The sequence below is a fragment of the Ranitomeya imitator genome, chromosome 1 (assembly GCF_032444005.1).
Source record: "Ranitomeya imitator isolate aRanImi1 chromosome 1, aRanImi1.pri, whole genome shotgun sequence".
Taxonomy (NCBI): domain Eukaryota; kingdom Metazoa; phylum Chordata; class Amphibia; order Anura; family Dendrobatidae; genus Ranitomeya; species Ranitomeya imitator.
This window is the reverse complement of record NC_091282.1, coordinates 920,933,850-920,949,359: the sequence shown is the minus strand read 5'-3', so window position 1 is coordinate 920,949,359 and position 15,510 is coordinate 920,933,850. Positions and strand designations below refer to the sequence as shown.

The 15,510-nt window shown below is 38.7% G+C and overlaps 1 protein-coding gene across 1 annotated transcript in view; it reads right to left on the bottom strand.

Moving 5' to 3' along the window:
- The window catches only part of MMRN1 (multimerin 1), a 208,986-nt gene that overhangs the window by 17,277 nt on the left and 176,199 nt on the right, over positions 1-15,510 (bottom strand). Inside the window, exons 4-6 of the mRNA XM_069743565.1 lie at positions 7,086-7,187; positions 6,474-6,650; positions 472-2,436 (exon numbers count right to left, since the gene is read on the bottom strand). Coding sequence (XP_069599666.1) covers positions 472-2,436; positions 6,474-6,650; positions 7,086-7,187 — 2,244 coding nt within the window. The remainder of the gene's footprint in view (positions 1-471; positions 2,437-6,473; positions 6,651-7,085; positions 7,188-15,510) is intronic.

Sequence of the window (15,510 nt, the reverse complement as noted above, 5' to 3'; positions counted from 1 at the left end):
TAGGGATGTGGCTCAACACTAGGACGTAGATCTGGGGATTTATTATGATGGAATATAGGCTGAACTGGATGGACAAATGTCTTTTTTCGGCCTTACTAACTATGTTACTATGTTACTATGTTACTAATTGGCATCTTTGGAAAACTGAAGCGGTTCAAAAATGCTTAAAAGCAAGTCATTTTTACATGGAAATTCACATGCTCATCCTTTTGAGTGTTTATTTAATTAGTGCATTTTCAGGTGGGTTTCATACCAAAACACTCAAAATCTGCCTTGAAAAGATGTCATGTGAACATACATTTAATAAAAAGCCCAATACCTGGTGGAAACCTACTTAAACAGCAATTTTATGTGAATATTGTCCATGGTTGGATTCAAACCCTTGACTGGAACCCTGAAAGTACAATATTGCTAGCCACTGTGCAACCATGCTGTCCATCAATCTAAATGCATTAATACTACATTACTCACCTTGATCTGCAATATCAGTGTTTCTCTGACTACGTCCAGTGGCAGATGAAGTTGGGTTGACCACAATCTTTTTAGGTGGAAGTGTCTTCTTTACAGGGGCTTTCATCTGTTTTTGAAGTTTAATCATGTTATTTCTTACATCAGATAGTGAATTATCAATGTAGGAAGACAGATTTGACAGGACTGTTTCCATTTTTATTTCCATCAATGAACGAATCAACTCCTCAAAGCCATTCTGTAAATGTGTTATATTTAACTGGGCAGCTTTGATTAACTGGGGCACACTGTCATTTACTTTTTTAACAGTGATGAATATGCTTTGGCACAAGACCTTAGCCTCATTGGCTGTTTTATTTAGTTGGGGAATACTTGTTGACATTCGGACAGATTTAAACTCAAGGGTCTTAAGTCTTGAGTTTACATCAGATTGGATATTGCCTTTTAAGATTGCTTCATCCTTTTTATTCTTTGGAGAAATTGTAGGGTTAGCAAGGATGAGATTCACCTGGGATTCTATACTTTGAATAAGGGATTGGCAACTGTTTGCCTTATTTTCTGAGATTTGCAGTTTCTCTTCCATGTGGGTTATGTTTAGTTGATTTTGCTTTAACATGACTTGCATGGCATTAATCTTTTGATAAAGCTCAACATAAGTTAACAAGTTGATGCTATTTTCATTTGACACCTTCTTATAATACAGAGTCTGTTCATTTTCCTGTTGACTTGATCCTGATTGGCTAACCAGGTTATTTAAAGTTTTGTTCAATTGAGGAATGGCCAGCATAACCTTTTCCAACTTCTCAATTGTGGAGTTATAGTAGAGCTCAACTACATTTTCGATTTCAGATACAGTCGATTTCATTACAAAATTATCATGGATAGAATCAACAGCATTATTTATTATATCTGTAGTGCTGTTGAATCCATCTTCAGCTACTATGAGACACTCACTAAGGCGTCTTTCAAACATTTGTTCCCCAGTTTCCGCTTTACTACGAAGTTCCTTCTGACCTTTAGCAAGTTCTTCCATTCTAGAAACTAGTTCATTCAAAAATTGTGTAATATTCTTTATCTCATTGTTGACTTCAGCCATATTTGTTCTATGTTCATCATCAGATGCCATGCTAAATGGTGCCCCTCTTTCTAATAAAGGTTGTAGTATTTCCATGTCATAGCACAAATCACTTATTTGCTCATTCATTTTATCAATCTTGTCATCCAGAGGAAGCACCACATCAGATACAGTTTTGTTTAACACATGCATGTTCTCTTCAGCTCCCTTTAACTGCTTCTGAAAATCGTTCTTGCAAGATGAAAATCTGTCTTCACAGGCTTTCTCAATCGATTGCTTTTGAAGATCTAACATTATTGTAAGATTATTGATTTTTATGTCCTGTGAATTAATATCATCATACAGTTGGAGCATCATTACATTCTGCTTTTTTAATCTGTCTTGTAAAATAATAACATATTCAGTTAGGTTTTCATCCATGGGACTATTTTCTGCTGACACTCTTGGCTCCTTTGTATGTTCCCCCGTTAACATTTGACTATGAATGTCCTTTATTTTGCTCAATGTGTTATTCAATGACTCAAAATACTCCTTGTTTCTTAATTTCTCACTTTCTAATTCCTTCTCTAGGGTCAAATGCTTTTCCTCCATTTCTTTAAAAGATGTTGTGCACACAAAAGCTGAATTTTTTAAATTCTCAACTCGATTCTTGAGTTCTACCACATCATCCATCGTTGCCTTCTTCTCTTCTTCTAGTACACACTTGTCATGAGTAGAAATTATAGTATGATTCAGTGTTTTCACAAATTCTTTTGTCCGTTCAACGCCAAGAGATAATTCAGACATACTTTTGTACATCTGAGCTACAGATTCCTTCATGTCTCCCTGCAGCTCAGTCAACTGATCCTTAACAATTTCTTTGATTAATTCCGTTATACTTTTCGTTTTTAAATCTAAAATAAAGGAAAATATTTAAGTTCATTGTATTTGTTCCTACATCATTTTGCTCTGAGAGCATGCTTTTGTCTATTCAAAATAGCTTATGTAAATTATTTTGTCCATTCTGTTTCATGTTAAAATATTAAAGGGGTTGTCCAAAACTAACATTTAATTTAATACTATATGTCTAACTATTTTATTCAACAACCTAACCACTTTTCTAATGTTCTTCAATGAAAACTTCCCTACCATTCCCTCTCTACTCTTCCTGTTTATGTTTTTTTCTCACTTCCGATGATGATTCATTTGAGTATCCCAGCAGGTGCAGTGTATTCACAAATGGTACATCATCAGAGTGCTGCTGGCACTCCCCCTGCTTCCTTTTGTGAACTGAAATGCAGCATCAGAGTTGCAGTGACTTACCACAGCTTTTTATTTCGCTGTCCCCTATTTATATCCTGTTTCCATAGCAGAGATAGAAAAGTGACCACAGTGGACTCTCCCTTTTTCCTTCACTGTTACATGATAACATTTCATTCCAACGAATGAGGCTGTGAGGACAGAAGCAGTGTGGACTGAAGATGTGGGTCGGCGGGGGACAGAAGAAGCATGTAGGCATGGAAGCAGCTGCGGTCACTTCTCCATCACAGTCCCCGATGACAATCCAATTGAGAATACCAAACACAGAAAGGAAGATAGGGAATGTATGGAATTTGCAATTGAAATACATTACAAACTTTGTAAGATTATTAATTTACATAGTTAAACATACAGTATAAAATTCACCAGTTAGTTTAGGACAACCCCTTAAATATTTTTTTTTAAACTTAAGTAATAAAAACAATGTTATATATCTATAATATCCAATGATACCTATTTTGTTCTCATTGTAAATATTGCATTGTAAATGTTAGAATCTGTACGATATTATAAGCCCTTTTTATTGATATATTTTATTGCTTTTTTTAAAAGCATCTAGCATCCTGTTGAAATGACTGTGTATGTAGGTAGGTCCAGGTGGACATAATGATATCAGACAAAATATGAGCTTGTACATCTAATGTAAGCAAAAAAAAAAAAGAAAATCCCTGGAATATGCCTTAAACCTTATGTGTTAAGTAAAATGTCTGCACCATTTCTGCATCTCTTGACAGGAAAAACATAGCTGCAAAAACACATGTTTTTGACGCGTTTTTCCCCTGCATTTATGCCTGTGTTTTTTACTGACTTCAGTAAAGTTAAGGGTGAAAAATGCAGGGCAAAAAAGCACAAAGAATTGACATGCAGCAGATTATTTTCTGCACTAAATCTACAAGTTAAAAATGGCTCTAAAAAAATACTTTCATTTGGATATTTAAATATTTTTGCCTCTTAATTTATTGATAAATGGAGCTCAATTTTTGTGTCATTTTAATATTTTTGTTGTTGTTGCAACTATGGGTGAAAATGTAAAGTAAAATAAGAAATATGCATCTATATATTACATATTTTATTCTTCATTTTCTTTTTATGACCATAAAGAACTGCTAAAAACATGTTAAATTGCATTCTCCTTTGACAGAAAATCTTTTAAGGCATTGGACATATTTTTCAGAAACAGCGATTCAGACTTGCAGAATCTCTTTTTTAAGTTTTGTTTGCTTTATTTAAGTCTTTTTTTTCTATTTTAGTTTTGCTTTTTTATTTTATTTTTTTCTCACACTGTGCCACCCAAAAGGACTTAAATGTGCCTGGGGTGGGGGGAGGATTTTAACATATTAAAACATTCTTTTTATAGATTTTTTCCCTGTTACTAGCCCCAGTTACAGAGGAAAAAAAATACGTCTCCTGGCTGAATAGCTGAGCTGGCTGGGTCTCCTAGGACAGAGCAGCTTCTGATCTCTACTTGCACCTAGCCATCAACCAAGCCATTGGGTTTGGAGGAGGCGACACTGTCAGTGCTAAATACAGGTATACAGGTATTGAGAAGTTAAACAAGATAATAAACTGTTTATTTTCTCTATGGGGAATGTGGCTGTGTCTGACAGCCAGCTCCCTATCCCAACCGCTGTACAATCCCACATAACTTATTTACTATGCAGTGACATTTTATGTCATATCCACAACTGCTTTTAATGTGAGACTACCATCGCTTTATAGATAATCATCTTGGATATCTCATACATAAATTTGACTTGCAACTATTTAGCATTTGATTAGTTATGCAGATTCTTGTCCTGTCACAGCATTATTAATGTTTTGCTCCTGGTGGTGGAAAAATATATATTTTTTCCTGTATACTACAAAATATAACCTGTTCTCAAATTTTCTAATAGCTTAATGTGTTACTAGATAGATTTCCAAGCAAAAGGTCATTGGTTCCAAACGAGGAGCAGCCATGAAGAAGATTTCCCAAGAAAATAGAAAGTGTCAACCCGGTGATCAATAGCGGTCTCTCAGCCAAGAAAATTGCCAAACTGCATCATATGAGAGGCAGGAGCATTGAAAGAATACGAAATGAAGACTGTTCATCCATTCAAAACTCAAGAGGTGGATGTTATCCCAAGGTCTATCATTTCTGGCACAACAAACATGGCAATGAAGGTGGCTCGTATTCTTTGTAATTGTAACATGACAGACGTCCATGCAAGCACCGTGCAATGCACATTACAAAAGTCTGGAATGGTGGCCTGAAAAAGGGTGTAGAAGCATCAACCTCAATATCGTCAAAGAAGCAACGGCTCGAATTTGCAAAAAAGTGTGAAAAATGGACAGTAGACAATTGGAAACAGATGTCAATAAACTAGACTCTGATGGGTGCAAATAAGTCTGAAAGAAACAAGGGAATAAGGGGCTAACAGATTGTTAAATTGAAGAAACTCTTCAGTGGAAAAATTCTGATGATATGTGGTCAGTTCACAGAAAAAGGCATTGGATACTCGTTTAGGATCGATGGTGGCCTCAATGCTGGGCTATATGTGAATATCCTACAAGACGAATCACGTCACATACTCAAGTACTATGGGTATGAAAAGGACAAAATAGTGTTCCAGCAGGACAATGACCCAAAGCATACATTGAGATTGACGAAGAAATTATTAAATGACAATGAAGTAAAGGTGGTGGATTGGCCAATCGAACACTTATGGGAGTTTAGGAAAAAAACTGTAAATGTATTCAAGTGAGTCGACTTTTGGTAACATGTGGTATAGACTTGGGAGCAGGTTTCAGTTGAGACATACTTGAATCTAATCAAGAGCATGCCCAGAAGGATTCAGTGTTGAAAGGCAAAGGTGGATTTAGAAACTTCTAGCAAAATAATAAAAATTAAAATTTGGATTTTTAGGAGCAAAACAATAACAATCCAGTGACATGACAATAGTCTGAATAACTAATCGTATGCTAAATATCAGAATGGCTGCACCCAGTAAACTAAGTGTTACATTATTTTATGCTGCTCTCAGATGATGTAGCAAAAATCTGGTGACAGATTCCCTTTAAAGCCCACCAATACATGTCGTAAATTTACTGTGGTTAGATATTATTGGATTAGTGTAAAGCGATAAAGCTTTGATAATATCAATGGCTGTGTCACATTATTAAATTTTCAGCCAAACATATTTCAACATTTTTCATCATTTATAACGTTCATCAATTAACCGGAACAAAGGCAGCAACAATTTTTTTTTTAAGAGGACTCATGCAATCCTTCATTTTCCCTATGGCGGTTCTGCAGTGGTAATAAACCCTTGCAGAATTCCTTGACAGGTGAGATTACACTCGAACCATACAGGTTCCATTATAGGTTACCATTTTAATAAATTAATTTCAGGAAGGTGTTTCTGATAAAAAAAGGGATTTCCAAAGGCCAATACTATTTGCATGTATTATAAAGAAACTCATCCTGCCCCTCATCCCACCCCTGTTTCACAGGGGACACAAAAGAAACTTAAAGAAAAATCTAATAGAATGCAAGCTGAGATTGAAATAGTTGCAATTTTTTTTTTATTTCAAAACAATTCAATCTGAAGGGACATGCTATTTATCTTAACTGGTTTTGATGCATGTTTACCTTTTAGGAATGATCGCAGAATTTTCTCCTTATCAGTTTCATTGATTTTCTCTTCCAGAGAGTACAGTGTTCTATGAACATTGCTCAGGCTTGATGAAATATTTTCAGCGTTTCTTTGGAGAAGAATTAGCTTCATCTCTTGGTTGTAAATCTGATCAGTCAGCTTTTGCTGCAGTGCTTCATATCATGTATAAAATAAAAGAAAAGCTATTAGTTTAATGTGATGGATCTAGAAACTTTCACAGAATTTTTGACAGCAATTCTTTGCCTTTATCTCTTTATTAATTTAGGAGGGATCCCTGCTGAAATGTTTTTATACACTTAAGTGACTGATGGTCGGATCTGACAAAGAAGTAGGATATTTTAAGACACTGACAAAAGAATGACAAAATACCAAAGCAATGGCACAAAGAGGCATCAATCATTAAAACAGTCTGGAAGAAGAAAGTGTTATGGTTTACAAGGACAAATGTCCCATAAAGATAAACTTTGCAAATGCAAAGGGGCACCTGAAAGGATGAAGCCCGGCAATTTTAATCAATATAATTAGTGATCAAAACATTTTACATAACTCAATAACACTAAATGCATTCACATAATTAATGGATTTACCTGGGTCATATGTTGATGCACTCGTATCTGCTTGGTCTGCTACCTTAACAGTATGACTGTTGTCTGATCGGTTCACATGGATCCGTTTTTGAGTTTGCTGCTCTAAAACCAAAGGAATAAAATAGCTCTTATATTGATTACAGTATATACAGTGGGGCAAAAAAGTATTTAGTCAGTCAGCAATAGTGCAAGTTCCACCACTTAAAAAGATGAGAGGCGTCTGTAATTTACATCATAGGTATACCTCAACTATGGGAGACAAACTGAGAAAAAAAAATCCAGAAAATCACATTGTCTGTTTTTTTATCATTTTATTTGCATATTATGGTGGAAAATACGTATTTGGTCAGAAACAAACAATCAAGATTTCTGGCTCTCACAGACCTGTAACTTCTTCTTTAAGAGTCTCCTCTTTCCTCCACTCATTACCTGTAGTAATGGCACCTGTTTAAACTTGGTATCAGTATAAAAAGACACCTGTGCACACCCTCAAACAGTCTGACTCCAAACTCCACTATGGTGAAGACCAAAGAGCTGTTAAAGGACACCAGAAACAAAATTGTAGCCCTGCACCAGGCTGGGAAGACTGAATCTGCAAAAGCCAACCAGCTTGGAGTGAAGAAATCAACAGTGGGAGCAATAATTAGAAAATGGAAGACATACAAGACCACTGATAATCTCCCTCGATCTGGGGCTCCACGCAAAATCCCACCCCGTGGGGTCAGAATGATCACAAGAACGGTGAGCAAAAATCCCAGAACCACGCGGGGGGACCTAGTGAATGAACTGCAGAGAGCTGGGACCAATGTAACAAGGCCTACCATAAGTAACACACTACGCCACCATGGACTCAGATCCTGCAGTGCCAGACGTGTCCCACTGCTTAAGCCAGTACATGTCCGGGCCCGTCTGAAGTTTGCTAGAGAGCATTTGGATGATCCAGAGGAGTTTTGGGAGAATGTCCTATGGTCTGATGAAACCAAACTGGAACTGTTTGGTAGAAACACAACTTGTCGTGTTTGGAGGAAAAAGAATACTGAGTTGCATCCATCAAACACCATACCTACTGTAAAGCATGGTGGTGGAAACATCATGCTTTGGGGCTGTTTCTCTGCAAAGGGGCCAGGACGACTGATCCGGGTACATGAAAGAATGAATGGGGCCATGTATCGTGAGATTTTGAGTGCAAACCTCCTTCCATCAGCAAGGGCATTGAAGATGAAATGTGGCTGGGTCTTTCAACATGACAATGATCCAAAGTACACCGCCAGGGCAACGAAGGAGTGGCTTCGTAAGAAGCATTTCAAGGTCCTGGAGTGGCCTAGCCAGTCTCCAGATCTCAACCCTATAGAAAACCTTTGGAGGGAGTTGAAAGTCCGTGTTGCCAAGCGAAAAGCCAAAAACATCACTGCTCTAGAGGAGATCTGCATGGAGGAATGGGCCAACATACCAACAACAGTGTGTGGCAACCTTGTGAAGACTTACAGAAAACGTTTGACCTCTGTCATTGCCAACAAAGGATATATTACAAAGTATTGAGATTAAATTTTGTTTCTAACCAAATACTTATTTTCCACCATAATATGCAAATGAAATGTTAAAAAAACAGACAATGTGATTTTCTGGATTTTTTTTTCTCAGTTTGTCTCCCATAGTTGAGGTCTACCTATGATGTAAATTACAGACGCCTCTCATCTTTTTAAGTAGTGGAACTTGCACTATTGCTGACTGATTAAATACTTTTTTGCCCCACTGTATACTGTTTGAGAAAAAATATGTTTGAGAAAAATACCCCAAAAACACTTAATTGCTTAGGTCTGAATTCATCATAATTTTTGGGATAGAAGAGTTCTATTCACATCTTATTTTTCTATTTCGGAAAGACATGTTCAGGAGTATTCCCCACGGGATTGTATGTGTCTAAAATGTTCATCGTCCCCTATACATCTATCATATACTAACAGTGTCTTTTTGGCACATCCTGGACTAGAATGGAAATATTTTTTTAAGACAGTAGCAAAGCATACTTTAGAGATAAAGAGCAAAATGAAATGTGTAGCATACATATTTTTTACATGGTGAGGAGAGACTTATTGATGGAAGAAACCATGTTTAATTTAGAACATATTTATTAGTGGGGTTTTCTTATGTGATAAAGATAACTTTGTGCCTTCATTGGTTCCATGCCGCCTCTTTACTTCCTACAGTCATGACCAAAAGTGTTGCACCCTTGACTTTGTTCCAAAAAATGAAGTATTTCTCCTTATGCACATGTTTGTTTTCTTTGTGTGTGCTGGAACAACACAAAAAATGGAGAAAAAAGGTGATTTGGATATCATTGCACACAAAACTCTCAAAATTTGTCATACAAAATTGTTGGCACCATTCCAAAATTGTGGGTAAACAACTTTCTTTCAAGAATGTGATGTTCAATCTAACTTACCTGTGGCAAGTAACAGGTGTGAAAATAACACTTGAAACCAGATAAAAAGGGAAAAAGCTGACTCAATCTTTGCATTGTGTCTCTGTGTGAGCTATTAAACATGGAGAACAGAGAAAGAAGGAGAGAAGAAGAGAACTGTATGACGACTTGAGAACTAAAATTGTTGATAATATCAACAATCCCAGGGATACAAGTCCATCTCCAGAGATCTGTCATGGTTTGGACAGGGTTAACGCCCTGCATTCTCAGGGTTAATTGTTGTGGCCTCCATTAGGATCTGGGAGGGATACTTATATCCACGCTGGACTAGGATTCTCTGTCAGTTATAGTTTTATTTTGTCTTTGTGCCTGACCCCCTGGTGTGCGTGTGCATACTGTGTTGTTTGTTTGCTCTCTGTGCTCAATCTGGTCTGTTTTATTCTCTCGGCTTTCACCTAACTATCCGTCAGTCTCGCCCTCCTGTACCTCGCTTATCCCCCAGTTATTGACCTCAGCACATTTGACTACTCTCTGGTGCCTTTTGCCTCCTTTGCGCCTCAGCGCCTGGCTCTGTCCCTGGCCACTCCCCCTCTGTCACATGGTTCAGGTCCTGCTTGCTACCCGGTGAGTTCTCCGCTGTTCTGCTCTGGGCTTCCTTACTGCGGCGACATTATAACTGACCATATAGTCTTTTCCAGTTGGTGAGGTGCGAGTTTATTAGGGATCCGGTACGGGCTCTCATGGAGCAGGTTAATGAGCTCTTCCAATTTATGCAGAATCTGTTCATGGAGCAGCAAGCCCTGGTTCACTCACACCAACAGATGCAGAGTGATGTGGCGGGCGCTCTACAGGGTCCTGTTCCGTTGGAGACTTGGGATGGAGGCCCCACTGATGTGTACCTAGTGGACCCCGAACCATCGGTAAAGTTACCTGAAAATTTTTCTTTTTTTATAGAGGGATGCAAGTTTTTTTTTGTTACGGCCCTGGGGGTGACTCTTAATAAGATAAGGATAGTCAGACTTAAGGATTCTGTTAAAATTGTGGCTATTGACTCATCTCTTACAGTAGAAAAAAACCCCATAAAAAATAGATACTTTATTAGATAACAATAATTGAAAAAATAAGGATAAAAACCTAAAAACCCTATCTAATACGACAGTCCTCCAGGGGAGAAGAATATAATCCCCTACAGTAATTCCTAATGAATGCTGGTAGAATGCCCCACACGAAAAAATATAGATATCAAGACATAAACGTGATTAAACAATTGTGATATCAAATAGCAGCTATAAGGGTGTATGGATATGAGTGAAAATATCCCTACAAGCTACAAAAAATAATCCTAAAGGCTGATACTACCTAGATGCGGAGGTTGGCACCCTAGGAGAAGTGACGAGAATGGCGCCCCCGCTCGTACGACGACTATCCCTGGTCTCCTACCTTCTCCCTTTAAGAGATAGGTAAAGAAACAGAAGGCCAGATGGCTGAAAATAACGTGTGGAAATATGTGATACCAATTATACAGCAACTCCGGCCCTCCCCTCCAATGTGATGTAAGGCCCAAGGATAGAAGAACTACCTATGATATCACTATATATACCAATGATAACAAATTGAAACTACAGGACATACAAATTCTGCAATGTGGATAATGCAGTTAATACAAAATATAATCAAAATAGTAATAATATACTCATCTGCTGCATTCAATCGTCCACAGCTGATGGTAAATCCAGATATAGTGGCTCAAAACATGATGAATGGGCGAACAAAACCTCCAAAACACCTCTCGACGCGTTTCCCCCACATAGTTGGGTTCATCAGGAGAGACAAGATAGCGACATGGCAGTATAAAGTTGTAGGGCTCTATCTTTACAACTTTATACTGCCATGTCGCTATCTTGTCTCTCCTGATGAACCCAACTATGTGGGGGAAACGCGTCGAGAGGTGTTTTGGAGGTTTTGTTCGCCCGTTCATCATGTTTTGAGCCACTATATCTGGATTTACCATCAGCTGTGGACGATTGAATGCAGCAGATGAGTATATTATAACTATTTTGATTATATTTTGTATTAACTGCATTATCCACATTGCTGAATTTATTTATTTATCATTTATCTAGGTGTATGTGGTGGCGCTTTGTTATATATATATATGGTATATGTATTCTGTATATTATTAGTCAGTCCAAATTAACATTGGTTGCGGATCTTTCATATGAGATTATCGGTCAGCCAACAACAGTGCTGGTTTATTTTGTATGTCCTGTAGTTTCAATTTGTTATCATTGGTATATATAGTGATATCATAGGTAGTTCTTCTATCCTTGGGCCTTACATCACATTGGAGGGGAGGGCCGGAGTTGCTGTATAATTGGTATCACATATTTCCACACGTTATTTTCAGCCATCTGGCCTTCTGTTCCTTTACCTATCTCTTATAGAGAGAAGGTAGGAGACCAGGGATAGTCGTCGTACGAGCGGGGGCGCCATTCTCATCACTTCTCCTAGGGTGCCAACCTCCGCATCTAGGTAGTATCAGCCTTTAGGATTATTTTTTGTAGCTTGTAGGGATATTTTCACTCATATCCATACACCCTTATAGCTGCTATTTGATATCACAATTGTTTAATCACGTTTATGTCTTGATATCTATATTTTTCGTGTGGGGCATTCTACCAGCATTCATTAGGAATTACTCTAGGGGATTATATTCTTCTCCCCTGGAGGACTGTCGTATTAGATAGGGTTTTTAGGTTTTTATCCTTATTTTTTCAATTATTGTTATCTAATAAAGTATCTATTTTTTATGGGGGGTTTTTCTACTGTAAAACATTATTCTTTTCCCTTAGCTTATTTATTAGTATAGTAAGCTATTGACTCATCTCCTCTCACTCGAGACAGAATTTGTTTCATGTCTGAAGTTTTTTATCTGAAAGTGGGTTCTACTCATGTGGAAAAATAAAGTTGTTTTGTTCAAGATAATTTGCCTACTAGACAGTTACTAGGGATGCCTTGGCTTCAATGCCATAATCCTATCATTGATTGGGTGATGGGGAGACCACTCAGTGGGGATGTAAGGATAACGGTATATGTTGTAATCTGGTACCTCTTGTCACCCCTGTAAAATCTGTATCTGTGTCATCTGTCGGTCTGAAGGGTATTCCGGAATACCTGAAGGACTTTGAAGACGTGTTTTCAGAAAGCAAGGCTGAGGCGCTTCCACCACAAAGACCTTTCGGTTGTGCCATTGATTTAGTCCAGGGAGCCAAGTTACCCAAGGCTCGCCTGCTTAATTTGTCTGGGCCTGAGCATCAAGCCATGAAGTAGTACAAAGCAGAGAGTCTCCGCAAGGGGCATATTCAGCCTTCTGTTTCACCCGTGGCAGCGGGGTTCTTTTTTGCAAAAAGAAAAGATGGTGGTTTGCTTTCGTGCCTCGACTTTCAGGAACTGAACAAAATTATTGTAAAAAACATGTACCCTCTTCCCCGATTAATGTAACTAATTCACAGGGGCCAAATGATTCTCTATGCATAATTTACGAGGGGCTTATAACCTTATAAGGGTCCGACAAGGGGATGAATGGAAAACAGCTTTCCTGACAACTGAGGGGCTTTTTTAAAACTTAGTTATGCCCTTTTGTCTCACTAACACTCCTGTTGTTTTTCAAAATTTCATTAATGTTTCTCTGACCTAATTGGGCGTTATGTGGTCGTCTACCTGGATGACATTTTAGTGTACTTAATGGACAGTCAAACACACTTGCGCCATCTGTGTATGGTTCTTAGGAGACTAAGGGAGAATCATTTATATGCTAAACTGAAAAAATGTTCATTTTTTGTGCAAGAACTGCCTTTTCTGGGTTTAATTCTGTCAGGGGAGGGATTCCACATGGATCCTGAAAAGGTCCGGGCCATTACGGATTGGGTGCAGCCTCATGACTTGAAGGAGTTGCAGCAATTTTTGGGCTTTGCTAACTTCTCTAGGAAGTTCATTAAGGATTTTTCACAGGTGGTAAAGCCTTTGACGGACCTCACCCTCAAGGGGGCTGAAGTGAAAAATTGGTCCATGGCTGCAAAAAATTATTTCCTGACACTAAAAAAAGTTTTACTTCAGCTCCTGTGTTGGTACAACCCAATCCGTCAAGACCCTTTATTGTGGAGGCTAACGCTTCAGAGGTGGGGGTGGGGACAGTTTTGTCTCAGGGTCCTTCCACATTCACTAATCTGAAGCCATGCACCTTCTTTTCTAAAAAAAAAATTATATCCGGCTGAGAGAAACTATGATGTTGGCAATAGGGAATTGTTGACGGTTAAGTTGGCTTTTGAAGAATGGAGGCAATTCCTGGAGGGGGCCATCCACCCCATTACAGTTATCATTGATCATAAAAATTTGGTTTATATCGAGTCTGCCAGGAGATTGACCCCCAGACAGGATCGGGGGCTTTTTTTTTCTCAATTTCAATTTACCATCACATTACACCCGGGATCTAAAAATATTAAGGCTGATGCTGTATCCCAAATCTTTGATTCTGTGTCCCCTCCAGAACCCCCCTCCTCCATTCTTCAACCAGGAGTAGTGGTGGCTGAAATCTCATCCAATTTGCAGAGAGAGATTTGGAGGCCAAAACCCGGGCTCCTGGTAGTAAACCCCCAGGTAAATTGTTTGTACCAGAACGGTTCTGTCTCAGACTCCTGCAGGATTTTCACGATTCTGTGTTAAGTGCCCATCCTGGGATTGCAGCTACGTGGGGGGCAGATGCTAGGGGTTTCTGGTGGCCCTCTATGGTATCAGATATTAAAAAGTTTGTGATTGCATGTGGGGTGTGCCATTCCAAGCGTTCTCATACCCGGCTGGCTGGGGAATTGGTACCTTTGCCAATTCTGAATTCCTATAATTAAAACAGCCAGAATTCAGCCAATGAGGAATGATTAGAAGTGTGGGCACATCCTGTTCTGCATGGTAGGCATGTAACTACTGGCACGGCTGGGATTGGCTGCTGAAATGATGTCAGAATGCACTATAAAAGTCGCTGCTGCCATTTTGGGTTCACTCTGCTGTGAATTCAGTTACCGACAGGACGCTGTGTTCTGACTGAGAGCCAGTTTAGAGATAGCGATTTGCTTCATTGTGCTTTACCCAGGCTAATTTAGCAACCGCTGTGTGAGAACCTTGTTTTTGGCTTGCAGCGCTGTTCACTGGTGTCTGCAAGGTGTCTGTGTGAGAGCAGCTCACTCTGTAGTCTGGTCTGCAGCCACCACTGGTTGTAGTCAGCTCAGGGTGCATCACTGCCTCATACCGCTCCATTGTCCATTTTTCAATTAGTGTAGCCAGCTGCACATTTGTTCAAATTTATCCTATTAGTGACTTCCCATCCGTATACAGCTAGATTGTGGGAAAACACTATAGGATTGTATAGAGGAGCTTGGGCTAAACCTCTATGCCTTTAATGTCTCCTCCACCTCCCCCAATACATCCTACATTATTCTTAGTTGTTTTCCTTCATGTAGAATTAACCTACAAGGAAAGAAAGGGTTTATTTTAATTCCGATATTTTGGTCCCATTGACTTGCATTGGTATCGGGTATCGGTATCGGCGATATCCGATATTTTTCGAATATCGGTCGATACAATCCGATACCGATACTTATGAATATCGGAAGGTATCGCTCAACACTACAAATGACTTATTCTATGTCTGTGGCTGGAGGTGTGGAGACCTTCAGTGTGTGTGCTAAAGACATTGAACTGAGTGGGCGGACACAAAATACTACATGGACTGTTTATTTTTTCTGTTTGCTTTTCATTTTGTGCTGGAATAGGCTGTTCTTTTGTTTTGGCTATTCAGAGCGGTTTATGCAGTTTTAATAAACTTGCTTGGACGTTTCAACAAAAACGCTTCCTGTGCCTACCTCAACCGCTGCCAAGTGAGTACAGATTCCTACAATAGATCGATACAGTGGGTACGGAATGTATTCATACCCCTTTAAATTTCTCACTCTT